This window comes from Erpetoichthys calabaricus, chromosome 2, assembly GCF_900747795.2.
Source record: "Erpetoichthys calabaricus chromosome 2, fErpCal1.3, whole genome shotgun sequence".
Taxonomy (NCBI): domain Eukaryota; kingdom Metazoa; phylum Chordata; class Cladistia; order Polypteriformes; family Polypteridae; genus Erpetoichthys; species Erpetoichthys calabaricus.
In genome coordinates this window covers 169,238,978-169,261,469 of record NC_041395.2, presented here as the reverse complement: position 1 = coordinate 169,261,469, position 22,492 = coordinate 169,238,978, and the positions used below count along the sequence as shown (strand labels likewise).

The window sequence follows — 22,492 nt, the reverse complement described above, 5'->3', positions numbered from 1 at the left end:
AAATGCAAAATGTTTTCGAGATTATATCACTAAGAACATCGTACAAACTGCTTTTTTTGCATTTTTCATAAAATTTTGGGCCTGCCCTCTCGGGGGTGAAATTCATTATCTAACGTATTTCTGACTAAGACAGCATCAATGGTCAACATAGCCAGAAGAAAACATCAAGGCACTGCTGTATGGGAGTTATAACATCAAAAGCAACAATAGTAAGTGCACAGTGTTAGAGCAGGGGACCTTGTGTGCTGTACTGATATAAGGGAAAAACCTGCCTAATCTTAAAGTTCACCAAATAGCCTACGACATATTTCTGGGCAAAGATAAAGAAAGGCTGAAACGCATGAACAATCAGAAAACCAGCCTTAGCCTTTTGAAAATGTACAGCTGATTTTTTGTGTGGCCCTGTTGCACTTGCATTTGTTACTTTTGGAAAGTTGTCATCTGGATTGTGAAACAGAATGACCACTTCTCCGGAGAACAGAAAGATGTATAACTGAATCACTTTAACAATCCGGCTCAAACTGTGCAAGTTCAAGCCCACATTGTGCATGACAAAGCCATTGGCATGGCCTTTGCAGAGGGCAGCAGATCGGGGAGCAAACTAGATTGAACACCAAAAGTGCAAAGAAGCCCAAATAAACCTGTTTATTGAACCTGGCATGTCTACGTACATTATGTTGATTTGCTTTTTTCATCCTTCGTTTATATCATGAGAAATGTTTGTATTTTTAATGTGAAACAAAATAACCACTATGCATTGAAAAGCCAATCCTAATACATTTGTAGCAAAATTCGCATGGGTGTTTGTTTAGATAGAATCCATCCATCCATCCATTATCCAACGCACTATATCCTAACTACACGGTCACGGGGGTCTCCTGAAGCCAATCCCAGCCAACACAGGGCACAAGGCAGGAAACAAACCCCGGGCAGGGTGCCTGCCCACTGCAGGTTTAGATGGAATAGGAAGATTAATTTTGCATAAGTTATATGGATAATGTAAGGTTTTATTGTTTGTTCACAATAATTGGCATACTAATGAAATATTTTAAACATGGTTAAAATTCTAATGCACAAGGAAGAAATGTATGAATTAATGAAATTTACAAGACTTTATGAAGAAACAGATATTTTTAATTAGAAAGGTAATAAAGGGAAAGTGGAGCCTAGGTGTTTTTGCTAATTTTATATATATTTTTTTTTTCTAAAACTAAATATGATTTTACTGGTCCCTTAAATCTTAGCTTACTCACATGCAGTGGCCATTAAGTAGCTTCAAACAACAGTAAATTCAGCAGAATTATTTATATTGACTGATTCACAATAACATGACGCTGCATAGATTGTAACAGTCTCAGCAAACACCATAGTCCTTCAGAAATATAACATCTTAGCTAATGAAATAATTAGCTTAAATCCAGAAAGCCAGCCTTATCCTTTTGAAAGTCCACGGCTAATTTTGTGTGTACCTCTGTTGCACTTGAATTTGTTGAATGCATATTCTTAGCTTGCTGTCATCTGTTCTGTGAAATAGAATGGCCACTTCTCTGGAGAACAGAAAGATGTATAACTGAATCACTCTAACAATGCGGCTCAAATTGTGTGTCAGTGTTATGGTGAGACTTTAGTGAAGTGAGTTGTGCAATGACTACTGTAAAGAAGTATTTAGTTTGCTTTATACCATTTGAATTTGAATTGCTAATCTGCATGCAAAAGTGCAGTTTGTTCTGCACAAATGATCACAAAATACAAGCATCTTTTAAACTTGTTCATATTCAGTGTCTGGATTTAACAGAACATATTTCCAATGCACGGTGGCACAGTGGTAGCGCTGCTAGCTCGCAGTAAAGAGACCTAGGTTCACTTCGCGGGTCCTCCCTACATGGAGTTTGCATGTTCTCCCCGTGTCTGCGTGGGTTTCCTCCCACAGTCCAAAGACATACAGGTTAGGTGCATTGGTGACTCTAAATGGTCCCTAGTGTGTGCTTGGCGTGTGGGTGCCCTGCGGGTGGGCTGGCGCCCTGCCCGGGGTTTGTTCCTGCCTTGTGCCCTGTGTTGGCTTGGATTGGCTCCAGCAGACCCCCGTGACCCTGTGTTAGGATATAGAAGGTTGGATAATGGATGGATGGATTTCCAACATATATTTCCAATTAAATTTAAAGTTCTCTCAATGTGACACAAAATTAACCTCCATAACATCACTGCAACCATGCCATAATTACTAAAACTAAAACTGCAATGAGAAGTCAAGCAAAGTGACACCTTTTACTGGCTAACTAAAAAGACTACAATATGCAAGTTTTCGAAAGTTTGTATCGCATGTTGTAATCTTTTTAGTTAGCCAATAAATGGTGTCATTTTGTTTGTAAATCTATAATGGCTAACACGGTACAACACCCTACCACTAAAAACTTAAAATGAAATTAATATACACAAAATAAAAATGTCTTTGTGGAATGAAAACCAAGCTAAAACTAATAATGTGACATGAAGGCTAACTAAAACTAAATTAAAGCTAAAAGCAATATAAAACTAAAAACAAGTATAAAAATGCAAAACTATAATAACCTTGTGCTACAGCAACATTCCCTCTACAGATTGTCTGTGAGGGTCTCCCCGCACTGTCTGACGTGGACTGCATGCTGAAAGATGTTTTGATTAGTTTTGGTTGCTGCTGTAGTTACTTTGTTATCATTCTGGTTATGCAGTGGTACTTTAAACAGAACAAACATTTCACAGAGCACATCCAGCATTGAACTAGGTTCTTTTGTAGAGCTAATGCTCCCTGTTGGACATATGTAACTGCAATAATTATTACTGGCCAAAATATTTTTTTAGTCTGATAATAACTACAGTCTGTTTAGCCATATCACACACCAGTAGCTGAATATGTGACTCTTTAGCCCTTTAATTTTAACTAAAAGAGCACCTATTGCAAGGGTCTTTATCTTTGTTAGAATGGCCATAAACATCAGCTCTATACTATCATCTCTTCTTCTGTAAACTGTTAACATGTAGGGGCTGTAAAAAAGGAAAACTTTCAGTTATACGGTATCTTGATTGTAATCTAATTTCTGTTTTTTTTTTATTTTTTGCTAATATTTGTGGAGTTAATGGATTTTAAACCCTGCTCTTGTTTAAGTTACTGTCTTTCTTTTGCATTATTGGGTTTGTTTGCTACAGGTTTTTGCCTTTTGGGTAAAATGTATATTTTTGCCCCTTCTTCCATACTTTGCTTTATGTACTCCTTGATATTTGAACAATTTAAGTAAATACAGTGAAACCTCGGTTTGCGAGTAACTTGGTTTACGAGTGTTTCGCAAGATGAGCAAAAATTTTTAATAAATTTTGACTTGATAAACGAGCGAGGTCTTGCAGTACGAGTAGTATGTATACGCTTTGTCTGCCGAGCGTCATGTGATCACAACTGAGCTGATGGTTCTTCTCTCTCTCTCGCTGTGGGATTGTGGGCAATCGTCTCCTATTCCTCACTCATATAGTCAACATCCGTACGAGCGTATACTGTTTACTACAGCATTAGCATTGTGACTGTGTGTGTGCTCGCTCGCTCACGTGTGTGTGTATGTGTGTGTGCACGCGCACGCTCGTGTGTGTGTGTGCTGTGATGCGCGAGTCCCCATCTTGCACCCTAAAACACAAAGCTGAGTCTCAGTACTTTAGCAACACCAGCTTTTTTTGAGTCCAAAGCCTTCTGATTTCAGTTTAGACTTTTATTAAAGGTAACAAAAAGCTGTGCTCTGTTTGCAGAAAAAGACACTGTTCCTGAACATGAGGTAGGAGTACATAATAAACAAGAAAACTTACATAAAATATTTGAAATAAAAAAAAATGTGTGCTTCAGTTTAAATGTTTAAAGTCTAAATATTCTTGACTGCAATAGATATTTGTCAGTTTTCACCCTTTGACTGAGGTCCATAGAGTGATAGATCTCTAGTAAAGGATCAAAAAATAAAAATAACACTCCATATGTAATTATGAACTTTGAAATAGTCTTAACTGATACCCCACATACTTATGTTTGACATTTTGTCATTTGTAACATTCTGGGACTAGCTGTTACCACTGATAATGAATCAAATATTAATAATTCTATCAAAATTGTGATCAGCAGCCTGAAAAGAGTGAAATGACACTACCCATTTCTATATTATTCAAAGTTTTATTAAAAGAGTAACCCATTAGAGGGTGAATCCCTGGGGTCGGTTGATGTGGCATTCACAACTTCAAATCTATCTGATTATTTTTGCTGAAAATACCTATTGTTTTACTCTTTATCATAAGGGTGTAATTTCCTAAACACAATATATGGGCCAAAAATGGCCTAAACATAAAGACTTTTTTCGTCTATAGGGTTAAAAAAATAGGGGGAACCCTTAAAAGTTTGACATCTTGCATAACTAGATCATATGTTGGGGTCTTCTTGTACTGATTAGCAGAAGGCTCCATACAAAAGAAAAAAAATAGTAATAACACAAGTGATTTCAAAGCATTCGTAAGTAATTCTTATGAACACAAAATCAATAGTTTTCTAAATGTCTTCTGTGGCAGAATGAGTTGAGAGCACCAACAAGTCATGGACTTAAATAACAGGCTTAATTAATAACAAGAATCAGCTTCTAATTAAGAAAACAGCTGGAGTGAAATTGGTTGGAGTTTGTGGCCCAACTTACCTGGTCATCCATTGGCTCACTTCACATTTCCTTTTTGTTTTGTCTGCTATTTACGGAAAAACAAGAAGGAAGAAGCTGTGTCTTAAATAACAGAGCAATTAAAATGATGGGGAAAAGATGTAAATTAACAGCAGAAATTCCTCACAATAAAGAAAGTGTCAGGAAGGAAAACCTGCAGCAGCTGTGGCCCTCCATGATCGGAGTAGTTACAAAATCCAGTGCCAGATTTGACAGTCCAATCACAGTCAAAATCCCACCAGCATTGATTAGTCCATTTCGAGCAATAAATTTGCCACCCAAATACTCTGTTCCTATCCCCAAGCTGCAAACTTCCTTGACCGTCACTCCTCCGATTAGCCAATTGGCTTGTAATTTGCATGAGTAGGTGCAACCAGATAGTTAAATTTCGTGAGAATTTTCCCACAGTGACTAAGATCCAAAGATACAACTTACATAATGAATACTTTAAATTGATTTATTTATTATTATTATATGAACAGTAGAAGAAAAATATGACAAGAGCCTGTGTTACTTTTTTTTTTCTTTCAGGTGAAACAGAACAGAATGAAGGGCTGTGCCCATTTACATCTGCAAAAAAAGTTAAAAGGTTATTTCCATGCTGAAAAAGGCTAAAAGGCATGCAATACCATGTTTTGGTTGTATATCCCTCACAACGTGTGTCACTGAAATGTCATGTCTCTTAATTTTTTTTCTTCTTCAGCATGAAATTATTTTTAATAATATGACACCTCTAAACCCAATTACAAACATCACAGTGAAGTACAACATATTTTGTTCAAATAGGGCCCATCCTATGTTACCAAAAGCATAAGTGTATTTAACAGTTGAATGGTTTATTATAAATTGGAGTCAAATTATAAACAATTACTTATTAACTATGCAACAGGCTTTAAGCTTTGTATTGTCTTAAAGTAAAGAAATGATCATTTGTTTTAGATTGGGATTATCTTCCCATGTCTTCTAATATATTGCTGAAAACAACAAGCAGCAAGCACAAACTGAGACTTCAAAAGCAGCTGTTGCAGACAAATACAGAGAATTAGACAAAGCAGTCAAGAAAAACTGCAAGAAGGAGAAACAGAAATGGTTTGAGCAGAATGTTGAGGAAGCCTAAGCCGCAAGCTGATAGAAATGACACCAGATGTCTCTACCACATTGTGAAAAATATCTGCGGAAAGAGCAAATACTCAAACATCCCAATCAAAACTAAAGTTGGAAAAACACTAGTAACTGAGGAAGAACAGAATTCAAGTTGGGTAGATCATATTCAAGTAGTCTTAAATCAACCTGAACCTACGATTGACCTGCAGTTGAATGATGAGACTACTGCAGCATTAGACATTAATCTGTCTGATATCAGAGCATCTGAAGTGAGAGCAGTAACAAATAGCTGCAGAACAAACAAGGCACCTGACCTGGATGGCATACCAGCTGAACAACTCAAACATGGTGAAGATCCAGTTGTTACTGCTTTTCATCAAAATATGGCAAGAAGAAAATACAGTGGAACCTCAGTTCACAAACGTCTCAGTACATGTACAAATTGGTTTACGACCAAAAAGTTCACCAAACTTTTGCCTCGGTTCACGACCACACACTTGGTATACGAACAAGCCAGTTTCCCTTTCGGTTTGTACATGTTCAGTCTCTCCCTGTGCATTTCCTGTGCAGCAAGCAAGAGATAGAGAGCGAGAGAGCGCGCGACACGCACACAAACACACACACACAGAGGCAGCGCAGACACACAGGCAGCGTGAGAGAGAGAGCTGGACGCATAAGGTAGGAAGGCAGTTAAAGAATGCACTGGGCTTGATTTTGTTTTCACTTCTGTTTCCAGCGATCGGTTCGTAGCGTGCATTGTTGCAATGTTACTTTTCTTGGTGGTTTATTAAATTACGGATTTTTTCAAATGTTCATTTTTTTCCCTGTGCTTAAAACTCATTAACAAAAAAGTGTTTTTAGCCAGCGGTTGGTAGCGCTATAGCGTGAACTATTGCAGTGTTAGTTTTCTCTGTTGTTCAAGGTTTTCTCAGTGTTATTCAATGTTTTTACATTTAGTTTACTATTATGCTGTGCATTCTATGGTTTAATTAACTATATTTGTGCTTAAAAACTTAAAAAAATATATATATTTACATACAGTTCGTATGGTCTGGAACGGATTAATTGTATTTATATACAGTCCTATGGGGGAAATTGCTTTGGTTCACGACCAAATCGGTTTACGACCAGAGTTTTGGAACGAATTATGGTCGTGAAACGAGGTTCCACTGTATACCAAAAGAATAGACAGCTTACCAAATAATAATCAGCTTACCAAAAAAATGAGACCTGAGTGACTACAACAATTCCAGAGTAATAACCCTACTACCAATACCTGGAAAAGTCATTACCAAAATTATATTAAATCCTGCTTGAAGATCTTCTTTTTCATTCGGCTGCTCCCGTTAGGGGTCGCCACAACGGATCATCTTCTTCCATATCTTTCTGTCATCTGCATCTTGTTCTGTTATACCCATCACCTGCATGTCCTCTCTCACCACATCCGTAAACCTTCTCTGAGGCCTTCCTCTTTTCCTCTTGCCTGGCAGCTCTATCCTTAATATCCTTTTCCCAATATACCCAGCATCTCTCCTCTGCACATGTCTAAACCAATGCAATCTCACCTCTCTGACTTTGTCTCCCAACCGTCCAACTTGAACTGACCCTCTAATGTACTCATTATCTAATCCTATCCATCCTTGTCACACCCAATGCAAATCTTAGCATCTTTAACTCTGTTACCTCCAGCTCTGTCTCCTGCTTTCTGGTCAGTGCCACTGTCTCCAACCCATATAACATAGTTGGTCTCACTACCGTCCTGTAGACCTTCTCTTTCACTCTTGCTGATGCTCATCTGTCACAAATCACTCCTGACACTCTTTTCAACCCATTCCACCCTGCCTGCACTCTCTTTTTCACCTCTCTTCCACAATCCCCATTACTCTGTACTGTTGATCCCAAGTATTTAAACTCATCCACCTTTGCCAACTCTACTCCCTGCATCCTCACCATTCCACTGACCTCCGTCTCATTTACACACATGTATTCTGTCTTGTTCCTACTGACCTTCATTCCTCTCCCCTCTAGAGCATATCTCCACCTCTCCAGGGTCTCCTCAACCTGCTCCCTACTATCACTACAGATCACAATGTCATCAGCAAACATCACAGTCCATGGGGACTCCTGTCTAATCTCATCTGTCAACCTGTCCATCACCATTGCAAATAAGAAAGGGCTCAGAGCCGAACCCTGATGTAATCCCACCACCACCTTGAATGCATCCGTCACTCCTACCGCAGACCTCACCACTGTCACACTTCCCTCTTACATATCCTGTACAACTCTTACGTACTTCTCTGTCATCCCCAACTTCCTCATACAATATCACAACTCCTCTCGAGGCATCCTGTCATATACTTTCTCCAGGTCCACAAAGACACAATGCAACTCCTTCTGGCCTTCTCTATACTTCTCCATCAACACCCTCAGAGCAAACATCGCATCTGTGGTTCTCTTTCTTGGCATGAAACCATACTGTGGCTCACTAATCATCACCTCACTTCTTAATCTAGCTTCCACTACTCTTTCCCATAACTTCATGCTGTGGCTCATCAATTTTATTCCCCTGTAGTTACTGCAGTCCTGCACATCCCCCTTATTCTTAAATATCGGCACCAGTACACTTCTTCTCCACTCTTCAGGCATCCTCTCACTTTCCAAGATTCCATTAAACAATCTGGTTAAAAACTCCCCTGCCATCTCTCATAAACACCTCCATGCTTCCACAGGTATGTCATCTGGACCAACGGCTTTTCCATTCTTCATCCTCTTCATAGCTTTCCTTACTTCCTCCTTACTAATCCATTGCACTTCCTGATTCACTGTCTCCACATCATCTTACCTCTTCTCCCTCTCGTACTCTTCATTCATCAGCCTCTCATAGTACTCTTTCCATCTGCTCAACACACTCTCCTCGCTTGTGAGTACGTTTCCATCTTTATCCTTTATCACCCTAACCTGCTGCACATCTTTCCCTGCTCATTCCCTCTCTCTAGCCAATCGATACAGGTCCTTTTCTCCCTCCTTAGTGTCCAGCCTCTCATACAACTCATCATATGCCTTTTCTTTAGCCTCCGCCACCTCTTTCTTCACCTTGCACCTTATCTCCTTGTACTCTTGTCTACTTTCTGCATCTCTCTCACTATCCCACTTCTTCTTTTCCATCCTCTTCCTCTGTATACTCTCCTGTACTTCCCCATTCCACCGCCAGGTTTCCTTTTCTTCCTTCCTCTGTCCAGATGTCACACCAAGCACCCTTCTTGCTGTCACCCTTACTATATCTGCTGTAGTTTCCCAACTGTCTGGTAATTCTTCACTACCACCCTGTGCCTGTCTCACCTCCTCCCTAAACTCAACCTTACAGTCTTCCTTTTTCAACTTCCACCATTTGATCCTTGGCTCTGCCCTCACTCTCTTCCTCTTCTTGATCTCCAACGTCATCCTACAGACCACCATCCTATGCTGCTTAACTACACTTTCCCCTGCCACCACTTTGCAGTCTTCAGTCTCTTTCAGATTGACTCTTCTGCATAGGATGTAATCTACCTGTGTGCATCTTCCTCCATTCTTGTACTTAACCCTATGTTCCTCCCTCTTCTTAAAATATGTATTCACCACAGCCATGTCCATCCTTTTGGCAAAATCCACTATCCTCTGACCTTCTTCATTCCTCTCATTGACACCATACCTACCCATCACCTCCTCGTCTCCTCTGTTCCCTTCACCAACATGTCCATTAAAATCCACTCCAATCACCACTTTCTGTCCCTTGGGTACACTGTTCATCACTTCATCCAACTCACTCCAGAAATCTTCTTTCTCATCTATTACACTCCCAACTTGCGAGGCATATGCACTAACAGCATTCATCATCACACCTCCAATTTCCAGCTTCATAATCATTACTCTGACACTCTTTTCACCTCCAAAACACTCCTGACATACTGTTCCTTCAGAATAACCTCTACTCCATTTCTTCCCCTATCCACACCATGATAGAACAATTTGAATCCACCTTCAATCCACTTGGCCTTAGTCTCCTTCCATTTAGTCTCTTGCACGCACAATATATCAACCTTCCTTCTCTCTATCATATCTGCTAACTCTCTCCCCTTACCAGTCATACTGCCAACATTCAAAGTTCCTACACTCAGTTCCACTCTCTTTACCTTCCTCCTCTCCTCCTGCCTCCGGCCACATCTCCCCCCTCTTCTTCTCCCTCTTATTCTACTTCAGCCAACAGTAGCCCAATTTCCACCAGCACCCTGTTGGCTAACAGTACTGGTGGCGGTCGTTGTTAACCTGAGGCTCGACTGATCAGGTATGGAAATTTATATTGTTGTCCACATATTGATTTGAAAAAAAATTACACCGGATGCCCTTCCTGACATAACCCTCCCCATTTATCCGGGCTTGGGACCAGCATGAAGAAGCACACTGGTTTGTGCATCCCCTGTGGCTGGGTTATTAAACCTGCTTGGAGATGCTGTAGGCAAAACCCTTGGGGGGTAACAGGCTGGTTTCCATGCAGGGAGATCATGAAGTGAACAAAATATTTACCTTGCAAAATGCTCCAGAGCAAAGTCTAGAATATCAACATCTTTGCATTAACTTCATTGATTTCAAAAAAGCTTTCAACAGCATCCACAAACCATCCATGTTAACAATTCAGAAATACTACGGCATCCCTAAAAAATGTATAAACATATTCTTCAAAGTAATGCAAGCTGAATCCAGCTGTTGCATCAAAACTATCACTGGATATACATTTCTTCAAAATCTTATCAGTCAAGCATGTATCTTGCCACCATTCTTATGTATAATTGTAATAGACTTTGTGATGAGAAAGGCAATGAACAAACCTGAATTTGGAATACTGTGACACCAACAAGACTAGTTCACTGACCTTGACTTCACCAGTGATCAGAGGCGGCCTTAGGGATATGCTGGGCCTAGAGCTGACCAACCCCATGCAGGGCCGGTTACGTCAAACGCTGTTACCGGTATGTGTGGACTGTATAAACTTGCTCACGAAATTAATTAAAATAAACATACACTGGATTTTCTCATTACAGTATTCAGCTAAATTATTGCAAGATAACACGTGGACTTTATCAAAATATAACTGGAGAATATAACTTGACAAATCCTCTTGAATGGGACACGCAGACCTCAACAGTGGGGCCCCCTTAGGCGTGATGCCTATGGTGGTCAACAATCTTGCCAATGATATAGCACTACTGGCAGAGAACACAGAAGGCTTGATTGTGAGTGGAGAGAAATCGAAGATTATGAGGGTAGGTACAGTAACTAGCACATAGTCGGGCATGGCACTACAAACTGTATTGGAAGTAGTAAATAAATTTACCTGCCTTGGCAGTTGCATAGTGAAGGATAGTAGTGTCGATGATGACATTAACACAGAACTGTGCAAGGCAGCTGGCATTTTCAGGCAATGAACAACATCTATAAATCAAAGACTTTAGGCCTTAGTATATAGATGAAGCTGTACTCAACAACTGTACTGCCTGCAGCAACATACGCCAGTGAAACTTGGAAGATGACAATGAAATCAACACATAATCAGCAATGCTAGAGAAGAGTTCTTAAAGTAACCTGGAGAGATCATGTAACAAATAGCAAAATGCTAAAACGATCTGGGCAAAAGAGATAGGACACTATTGCTGAGCGTAGATTTAAGTTCGCAGGACACATGTTCACATCTTCAGACTCAATTTTACACATCCATCACGTATAGTCTTGGTGTGGAAACCATCAATTGGGATAAAGGCGTGGACGACCCGTAAAGTCATGGAGAGGTACAATACAGGAAGACCTCAAAGCTTGCGGTGTAACATGGGAAGATGCGCTACAGCTGGCCGCTAACAGGATCCAACGGCTGCTGTTTGCTGCCCGACATCCCATTAGGTACTGGAGGAATTAAACTCGCCCACATGTATTGATAATCGCGTAGGAATAACGGTGCCTTACAGGTGAACTGTAACTATCTGTAAAATTGATATGTTTTAAACATTAAAGGAATGGGGTTGTGTGAAATTTCACCATCATAGATTGGAAAAAAAAGAGGTACAACAGACTAAGGTTAGGTTGGTAACATGCTCTGACAGCCGCACCAGGCTAAAGAGACGCAGAAATGCAAATAGACATTTTAGTCTTTGTAAAATCGTGCCCAGTTTCAACATTAATGAAGAGTCACGCCCATGCCATTTTGCATGCACAACAAAATTAAAAACAGTCCTTTTGAGTGTGTGACCGCGAGATACGGTCACCACATAGGAGTCGCGCCCCCACAAGACTTGTTAAAAATCCGCTACACGTAAACGTGCGAAGGACTGACCAATGAAAATGACGTGTTACTCTGCAGCGATATCTACTTGGACTATTTGCCGAGGTGTCGAACATGTTTGCCCCATAACCATATTTTCCGGAAATATATTTTCTTATGCACCTTCATTACCCCTTGCGCTGAGAAATGTGATCTGACTACATTCTTCTGGATTTCTGGCTCAGCAGGGAGGTGTTGTTGGAGATGTCGCTACCCGATCTGCGGTGCCTACCCGATTTGCGCATGCGCGGAGCTTAACTATTACGACCCTGCATGATCTGCGTTTTTTTTACTTTGCGACACGAGTCCCCATCCGATTTCTCTCGCGCACGCGCTCTCTGCTTAATTAAAATTCATTTCACGACGCTGCCCAATTTGTTCTGCGCATGTCGAATGTTTTACGACACACGAGAAAAAAAGTTACCGCGGGATTTTAATTTCTCGGTCTGCATTAACAAATAGAACTTCCGCCATTCGAGTGAGAAGGTGAAAGAACGCCATAAAGAGTAGGAGCATATTGAATTTTTCACCTGGCAGAGGAATATTTTTCAATTCTTGAAAAAATGAAGACTTTTCAATTTTACAACGACTTGAAAGAATATCTTTTACGGGAAGAATTTAGCAACAATTTAACGGTCAGAGAGCGAAGTGAAATACGACGTGTGTCCGTGAATTTTAATACTGTATGTAATGTTTATTGAATGCTTTTCAGTTTTTGAGAATACAGTATATAATGTAATATAATCTAGATATATTTAGGATTATCTGACGTTTTGTTTAATAATTGGAATATTACAAAATTTACCGTTTTAAATAGGCTGGTGATTTCAATGAACGCGCATGAATATTTTGAAATATGCAAAACTTTTAATAAATTGTGTTATTAAAAAAAATGCTCAGGTGGTCTTTCCTGTTATTTATTGATTTATACTTGATTAATGGATTAGTAGGTTTTCTCTTTTTGGGAATATGAAAATCTGAACTGCCTAGATGTATCTCAGATCAGGTGTCTAAATTTTACAATCCTTTTAAAGAGATAAGTAAATTGGTATCCACTAACGAATGTTAAAATGTGTTTTTTCTTATGCAACTATGCAATTTTTTTCTCCCCAACATTAGACCACAATATCTTGGTTGTGTGTGAATCCTCGCAATCCCAGTAACTGTTGTGTTTTTCTCATATGAGTTTCAATAGAAACAAAATCAGGCTGTTTCATTTGCAAAATCAAGCACACATTCTTCAGGGTATTATGCTTTGTTACTGGGTAATTGGTGTATGCCTTCACTTATAATGTGATGTGGTCATATTTCAGTTACATGCAAGCAACTTTTGTATTCTGTTCTTTCTTAATTTTGGATAGTCCATCATCCATGCCCTGGCTGCTCTACAGGGTGTATCAGGACAGGAGGCAGAAGACTTATTTCTTGGTGGCCCAGAATACAGTATCAGGTAAAAGTCAAGTCTATGAATGTTTGAAGTAAGTGTTTAAATATTTCTTGTTTATTATTTTTATATTTTACTTGCCTTAGTGAAGTTGAAGAATTTAACCGAAAGATAGGGCAGCAATTAAAGAAGGAAGGAATGCTGTGATATCTGTTGGAATAGAAGATGATGCTACTGCCCAGTGCTTCCAGAATCCTTCATTTGAGTCTTGGGTCTGAATCTACTGCGTCATTGCCAAGTATTCTGGGGTAATGTATCTTGTTTTGTTTACATTTTGTTTTTCTCCATATTCCAAGCTCATTTGCTTGACCTTAGCTTTAATAAACTGGATGGCTGTCTCTTTCACAATTGATTTTAAAGTACTATACTATTCATTACATAAAAAGCTCTGAACAATTTAGTCCCTTCCAGTATTTGGTACTGTCTCTCCCCCAACACTCCTTAGTGTAATCTTTAATCCACAACCACTAATTTGCTTATGAAAGAACTGGTGAAGCAGCTTGCACATGTATACCAAAAATATAGAATGCCTGGCTATAAATGAAAAACCTTTCAAAATACTTTTAAAACTCCATTTTAAAACTTCACCTCTGCTTAATTCCCACTTCTATCAGTTTATGATTTACTTCTGGTTTATGAATGGAACTGCATACACTTTGAAAGATTTACACCAGATAATAACCATTGTTTTTTTTTGCCGTTTTCTTTTTTTTGTCCAGTGATGCCCTTTGCCATGCACCCTGGTCAAGTCTTGTGCAACTGACTGTGGTGCTGAAGAGAGATTTCTGAAGACCCTCTTGAAATGGAGCTGCAATTGGATTAACACCACAACAGTATGCTTGCTGACAATGTCCACAGGGGCCTGGGGAGGCTGTGACCTTGTGACCCTGAGACGTTGTTTTGTCAATCATCCTGACCAACTAGACCTTTATGTGTTCTTCAACAGGGCCATCTGACCATCAGATATATTTAAGGAGAAGGACCTTTCAATTTTCCTCTTGTGTACTTTTTAATTGTATAAATATTTTTTCGTTTTCATAAAGTTATATATATTTGTTTAGCAGTTTGGGCTTTATTAGTATTAAAATATGTTAGAGAAGTTATTTGTGGAATAATTTTAATGATCAAAATAGCAAAAACTGTAACTAAGTTTTCTGTGCTCTGGGTAAAATATGTTAAAGCTATATGGTGATTTTTTACATTTTTTTTTTTTTTGTACATTTGACATGTTTTTTTTAGGTGCATTGTTCTTACATTGTTCACTTTTGTTGTTCTCATAACATTTATTCAATAAAATTTGCATGAAAAGTGTATTTCCTTTTTCATTATTCAGTTATTAACTCACAGTTAAGACACTATATGGGTGAATAAAAGCCATTTAAATTTGAGTACAAGACGAGCAATAGTATCACAGAAGATGGTGCTGGGTTTGTGCTTTATGTGGGTTAGACATGAAATGAAGATTTCTTTTTCTTGAAAAAGACTGTTTATGCAATCCACTAGTATCACCACAATAAAGTTTTGATGCCCTATGACGTGTATTTCATTAATAATAATATGTAAAGTTATTTTTAAAGAGTTTTTCCAGGGATGAAAAGTGCATCAACAGTTCATTTTTACATATATACACACTTATTTTGACTAAGTGCATGAAAGCCTGGTACAACAGCTGCACCAAACCTGCCAAAAAAGCCCTGCAGTGGATCATAAAAACATCACAAGACGTTCAATGGAACTGAACTGCCATCACTTGATCATCGATACAAGATTCCTTGTGTAAGAAGGGCTAAAAACATCATCAAGGAGAACACTCATCTTGGACAGAACTTGTATGAGCTTCTCCCATCTGGCAGGCATTTCAGATATAAATGCAAAGAATTATTATTATTATCAATCTGTATGCTACAAATAGACAAAAAAAAAACTTTTTTCCAACTGCTATAAACTTATTGAACTCGTATATCTCCTCAATCTGAAATCGTTTTCATTGATCATGTACAATTAATGTAGTGTAGGTAATCTATACTGCTGTGCATTTATGCAATAATAATCCATCCTGGTTACTTTAACATTATATATGGCATCTTGCGAAGATTTTGTATGATTCCTCAGTTTTTAGTTCATACTTTATTTATTTATTTATTGTATTGTTATACAATATATATCTTAACTATTTCACATTGGAATTTAAATGCAACGTTAAGTTGACACGAGTAATTTCGTTGCGTTACTCAATGACAATAAAGTACTTGAATACATCTATTTTTAAAACTCATTTATTTTTTATATGTAGACTATAATAACATATGCAATGGTTAAATACTTTTTTGTACAATGGGAACTGAAAAAAGAAGTGCTATGTAAACTAAACGAAGCGATCTCAGTGATAAACAATTAACGTTTATAACGAGGAGTACGACAAGCTTAATTCAGCCCTGAAAACAGAATGTACAATGAATATTTAATAATATTATCATTATGGTCAACTACTACGGCATTTAAACAAAAATACTGTACTGCCCGTTGTGTATCGACATGCGCAGTTAAGAGCGATCCGTGTCGTAAAGCGAACTGTTTAGTATATATTTTTTTATTATTAAGTGCGTGCGGAGTGTGTTATTGCATACGTATTGAACGAAAACGTCATCGCTCACTTTACGGTGCTACCCAATCTGTTTAACGCATGCGTGAACACTTTACGGCATGCTAGGTTTTCAATACGCCTGCGCGCTAGTGACGGGAACTCCGGCTCTTTTGGATCGGCTCCCTTTAAAGAACCGGCCCTTACGGCTCCCGAATGGCTCTCCGTTTAGTATCACTTGGATGCTTATATTTTAGCCTAATTAAGCAATTATGAATGGTTTGTGTATAGCCTAAGCAAATTCTTATTCATTGTTTTCAGACATTACGTATTTTATGCATTTTTTCATTACAATAAATACATAGTTACTATTGTTTAACATTTTAATAAAAGCTTTAAATGAACAGCTTAACACAAAACCACAGCAAACAAATTAAATAAAGGCCAAACTCAACAACAACAACACAACACTATGACTCTTTGAATAAAAGTTTTTAGGCCAGGTTGGCATTCAGAAATGCCAGATGCCTCAGCTTAGATGGGCTGATGCGATTTCTCTTCTCCGTGATTATTTGTCCTGTTTTTGAGAAGACTCTTTCTGAGAGGACCGATGTAGCGACAATGTAAAATCTTCCTACCATTACCTTAACCAGGCGTGGGTAGACTGCAGCCTTGGCCTCCCACCAGCTCACTGGGTCTTCAGATTTTTGGATGAGGTGCTCCTCAAGTTAGGACCTCAGCATCTCCTGTTGCTCTTTCATCAAAGAGCCTCCACACAGCAGGAGCTTGTGGTTCCTGTGAACACGGCCCTGCTCCAATTTCTTCCTCTTGGCCCTCTGATGGAGGAGCAGACAGGCTGCTGGGGTTGCATCTTGCTGCTGCTGCACTTATTCTTTGAAATGCCTCATCCACAGCTCTTTTGTTATTAAATGCTACCTTTTTTCCAGAGCAGTGGTTTCTGAAACCACAGTGTTGTACTCCATCCTTAGATATATAGTTATGGAATAATTGTTTGGGACAAACTTTTTCTGCTAGGGAGAACATACATGGGGTTTAAGGCCTGTACAAAAGTTGTAAATCCGCTGTCCTCCACAATGGAAAATGGTTAAAAGTCGCTAGCTATCATTTTAGCCAGCTCCTCATCGACACTTATTTGTTTGTTTGGCGTCATTTGTTTTGGAATAAATGTGCTTATTTTGGTTTGAACTGAAGACCGTGTTATACCTGCAGTTTTCGGTAAGACAGTGGATGCTGCAGCAGAAGTACTTGGCTCTTTTCCAGGGTCAGTGGATGGCAGGAGAGAGAGCACGCTGTCCTCCAGTTGCACGGATGGGTGAGTGGTTCTTATATGTCTGTGCAGGTTTGTTGTTGACCCTGCTCTGACGGATATTTTCATATTACAAATTCTGCACTTAGCTTTGCAGTCTGCAATATCACTGAAATGCAGCCAGATGCTGCTTCTTTTTCGGCTTTCACTCTGTTCTTCACTCTTCTTTTTTTCTTCACGATGCGCTTGCATTTAAATCTGGCTCCTCGTCTGTCGCAGCGACAGGTACACAGCGCGTACCTGGCCTGTACCAACACTCGCTGTCTTCGGAGCGTCTGCCCCCCTTTCTTCTTTCACATAATGGTACGATCCTAGTCCGATGTGTTGTTCGTGAACGAGCCGGCATTATGAGCCAATGTTCTGTGTGCCCATATAAGTAAAGTTCCGCCCCTGCCGAATGGATTTTCAGCAGAGCTGAGTAGGAGCCGCTGAAGCTTCGGCTCTGCTCGACGGGCATCGGCTCTTCGAGCCGGTGTTCTAACGAAACATCCTACCCATCGAAATGATCTACTCACTGATACTACGCATGCGCAGACCAAAATTACGCAATTTTCTCGAAGGTATTTACTGTCAACATTTTTATATAAGTTGTATATTTTGCATGTGTGACTTTTAATCTTGTACAGGCCATTGTATCCATGCACGAGTAATGACCGTCTTGTGAAATCTTTGCATCAGGCTGTGTCTCTTTCGGGTATTAAATGATGCATATAGAATAAATTGAGAAATGTTAACATTTCCATAAATTTCATAGACGACTTCTAAATACAACATGTTAAATGATGACATGGTATAACGTTATAAGTTTAATGTTACGACTTCCAATAAACGGATGGGTGTAACATATACGGTAGGATACTTCGACAAAGTAGGACAAATCGTCAGAACACCGGCTCGTTCGCGAACGACACATCACTACTGCGCGCGCAAATCTGGTAGGCACGTAGATCGGGTAGCGACAGGAAACTCCTGTCTTTGGCTGCTCGTTTCTTTCGTTTTCTATTTGCGTCTTTTCCTGTAAGACCACCGCGCAAATTTACTGGAAGTTGGTCAGAGCTGAGTGCGGTAGTCTTTCGGTTTCCCCTAGTATACTTATGTGGCTGCGTTTTAGGATGGTAAGGTCCCGAACAGCAGCGGAGGAAACCAAAATCAGCACCAGCACCCAAAGAGTTGAGATAAACAGCAGAGCCGAAGACACACCCAAGAAGGAGGAATTGGAGGAGGCCTGTCGCTACCCGATCTGCGTGCCTACCAGATTTGCGCGCGCAGGCGTATTGAAAGCCTAGCATGCCGTAAAGTGTTCACGCATGCGTTAAACAGATTGGGCAGCACCGTAAAGTGAGCGATGACGTTTTCGTTCAATACGTATGCAATAACACACTCCGCATGCGCTTAATAATAAAAAAAAAATATATACTAAACATTTCGCTTTTCGGCACGGATCGCTCTCAACTGCGCATGTCGATACACAACGGGCAGTATAGTATTTTCGTTGAAATGCCGTAGTAGTTGACCATAATGATAATATTATTAAATATTCATTGTACGTTCTGTTTTCACGGCTGAATTAAGCTTGTCATACTCCTCGTTATACACGTTGTTTATCACTGAGATCGCTTCGTTTAGTTTACATAGCACTTCTTTTTTCAGTTCCCATTGTACAAAGTATTTAACCATTGTATGTTATTATAGTCTACATATAAAAAATAAATGAGTTTTAAAAATAGATGTATTCAAGTACTTTATTGACATTGAGTAACGCAACGAAATTACTCGTGTCAACTTCACGTTGCATTTAAATTCCACTGTCAAATAGTTACGATATATAATAATACAATAAATAAATAAATGAACTAAAAACTGAGTAATCATACAAAATATGTTCAAAATATTGGCAAGATGCCATATATAATGTTAAAGTAACCAGGATGGATTATTATTGCATAAATGCACAGCAGTATAGATTACCTATACTACATTAATTGTACATGATCAATGAAAACGATTTCAGATTGAGGAGATATACGAGTTCAGTAAGTTTATTGCAGCTGGAAAAAAGTTGTTTTTTTTTGTCCATTTGTAGCATACAGATTGATAATAATAATAATTCTTTGCATTTATATATCTGAAATGCCTGCCAGATGGGAGAAGCTTAAACAGGTTCTGTCCAAGATGAGTGTTCTCCTTGATGATGTTTTTAGCCCTTCTTACACAGGGAATCTTGTATCGATGATCAAGTGATGGCAGTTCAGTTCCATTGAACGTCTTGTGATGTTTTTATGATCCACTGCAGGGCTTTTTTGGCAGGTTTGGTGCAGCTGTTGTACCAGGCTTTCATGCAGTTAGTCAAAACAAGTGTGTATATATGTAAAAATGAACTGTTGATGCACTTTTCATCCCTGGAAAAACTCTTTAAAAATAACTTTACATATTATTATTAATGAAATACACATGTCATAGGGCATCATGGTTTACAAAATTTTGTTGCGGTGATACTAGTGGATTGCATAAACAGTCTTTTTAAAGAAAAAGAAATCTTCATTTCATGTCTAACCCACATAAAGCACAACCCCAGCACCATCTTCTGTGATACTATTGCTCGTCTTGTGCTCAAATTTAAATGGCTTTTATTCACCCATATAGTGTCTTAAATGTGAGTTAATAACTGAATAATGAAAAAGGAAACACTTTTCATGCAAATTTTATTGAATAAATGTTATGAGAACAACAAAAGTGAACAATGTGAGAACAATGCACCTAAAAAAAACATTTGTCAAATGTACAAAAAAACCCAAAGCAGTAAAAAAAATCACCACATAGCTTTAACATATTTTACCCAGAGCACAGAAAATTTAAAGTTACATTGTTTTGCTATTTTGATTATTAAAATTATTCCACAGATAACTTCTAACATATTTTAATACTAATAAAGCCCAAACTGCTAAACTGCTTAACAAATATATATAACTTTATCAAAACGAAAAAATATATATACAATTTAAAAGTACACAAGAGGAAAATTGAAAGGTCCTTCTCCTTAACTATATCTGGATGATCAGATGGCCCTGTTGAAGAACACATAAAGGTCCAGTTGGTCAGGATGATTGACAAAACAACGTCTCAGGTCACAGCCTCCCCAGGCCCCTGTGCACATTCTCACCAAGCATACTGTTGTGGTGTTAATGCAATTGCAGCTCCACTTCAAGAGGGTCTTCAGAAATCTTCTCTCTTCAGCACCACAGTCAGTTGCACAAGACTTGACCAGGGTGCATGGCAACGGGCATCACTGGACAAAAAAAAGAAAAACAGCAAAAAAAAAAACCAAAACAATGGTTATTATCTGGTGTAAATCTTTCAGTGTATGCAGTTCCATTCATAAACCAGAAGTAAATCATAAACTGATAGAAATGGGAATTAAGCAGAGGTGAAGTTTAAAAATTGAGTTTTAAAAGTATTTGAAAGGTTTTTCATTTATAGCCGGCATTCTATATTTTTGGTGTACATGTGCAAGCTGCTTCACCAGTTCTTTCATAAGCAAATTAGTGATTGTGGATTAAAGATTACACTGAGGAGTGTTGGGGGGGAGACAGTACCAAATACAGGAAGGGACTAAATTGTTCAGAGTTTTTTATGTAATGAATAGTATAGTACTTTAAAATCAATTGTGAAGGAGACAGCCATCCAGTTTATTAAAGCTAAGGTCAAGTAAATGAGCTTGGAATATGGAGAAAAACAAAATGTAAACAAAACAAGATACATTACCCCAGAATACTTGGCAATGACGCAGTAGATTCAGACCCAAGACTCAAATGAAGGATTCTGGAAGCACTGGGCAGTAGCATCATCTTCTATTCCAACAGATATCACAGCATTCTCTCCTTCTTTAATTGCTGCCCTATCTTTCAGTTAAATTCTTCCACTTCACTAAGGCAAGTAAAATATAAAAACAATAAACAAGAAATATTTAAACACTTACTTCAAACATTCATAGACTTGACTTTTACCTGATACTGTATTCTGGGCCACCAAGAAATAAGTCTTCTGCCTCCTGTCCTGATACACCCTGTAGAGCAGCCAGGGCATGGATGATGGACTATCCAAAATTAAGAAAGAACAGAATACAAAAGTTGCTTGCATGTAACTGAAATATGACCACATCACATTATAAGTGAAGGCATACACCAATTACCCAGTAACAAAGCATAATACCCCTAAGAATGTGTGCTTTATTTTGCAAATGAAACAGCCTGGTTTTGTTTCTATTGAAACTCATACAATGAGAAAAACACAACAGTTACTGGGATTGCGAGGATTCACACACACACACTAAAATATTGTGGTCTAATGTTGGGGAGTTGCATAAGAAAAAACACATTTTAACATTCGTTAGTGGATACCAATTTACTTCTCTCTTTAAAAGAATTGTAAAATTTAGACACCTGATCTGAGATACATCTAGGCAGTTCAGATTTTCATATTCCCAAAAAGAGAAAACCTACTAATCCATTAATCAAGTATAAACCAGTAAACAGGAAAGTCCACCTGAGCAGTTTTTTTAATAACACAATTTATTAAAAGTTTTGCATATTTCAAAACATTCATGCGCGTTCATTGAAATCACCAGCCTATTTAAAACGGTAAATTTTGTAATATTCCAATTATTAAACAAAACGTCAGATAATCCTAAATATATCTAGATTATATTACAATATATACTGTATTCTCAAAAATTGAAAAGCATTCAATAAACATTACATACAGTACCTTTTAATCATAAAATTCACGGACACACGTCGTATTTCACTTCGCTCTCTGACCGTTAAATTGTTGCTAAATTCTTCCCGTAAAAGATATTCTTTCAAGTCGTTGTAAAATTGAAAAGTCTTCATTTTTTCAAGAAGTGAAAATTATTCTTCTGCCAGGAGAAAAATTCAACATGCTCCTATTCTCTACAGCGTTCTTCTTTTCCCTTCTCACTCGA

General features: G+C 38.5%; 2 protein-coding genes across 2 annotated transcripts in view; both read left to right on the top strand.

The window, feature by feature from the left end:
* LOC114644825 (F-box only protein 27-like) overlaps nt 1–22,492 on the top strand; it is a 173,105-nt gene that overhangs the window by 90,906 nt on the left and 59,707 nt on the right. The gene's annotated exons all lie outside the window — the stretch shown is intronic.
* The window catches only part of LOC114644824 (F-box only protein 27-like), a 64,161-nt gene continuing 59,582 nt past the window's right edge, over nt 17,914–22,492 (top strand). Inside the window, exon 1 of the mRNA XM_051923567.1 lies at nt 17,914–18,071. Within this exon, the coding sequence (XP_051779527.1) occupies nt 18,014–18,071 (58 nt within the window). The 5' untranslated portion in view covers nt 17,914–18,013. The remainder of the gene's footprint in view (nt 18,072–22,492) is intronic.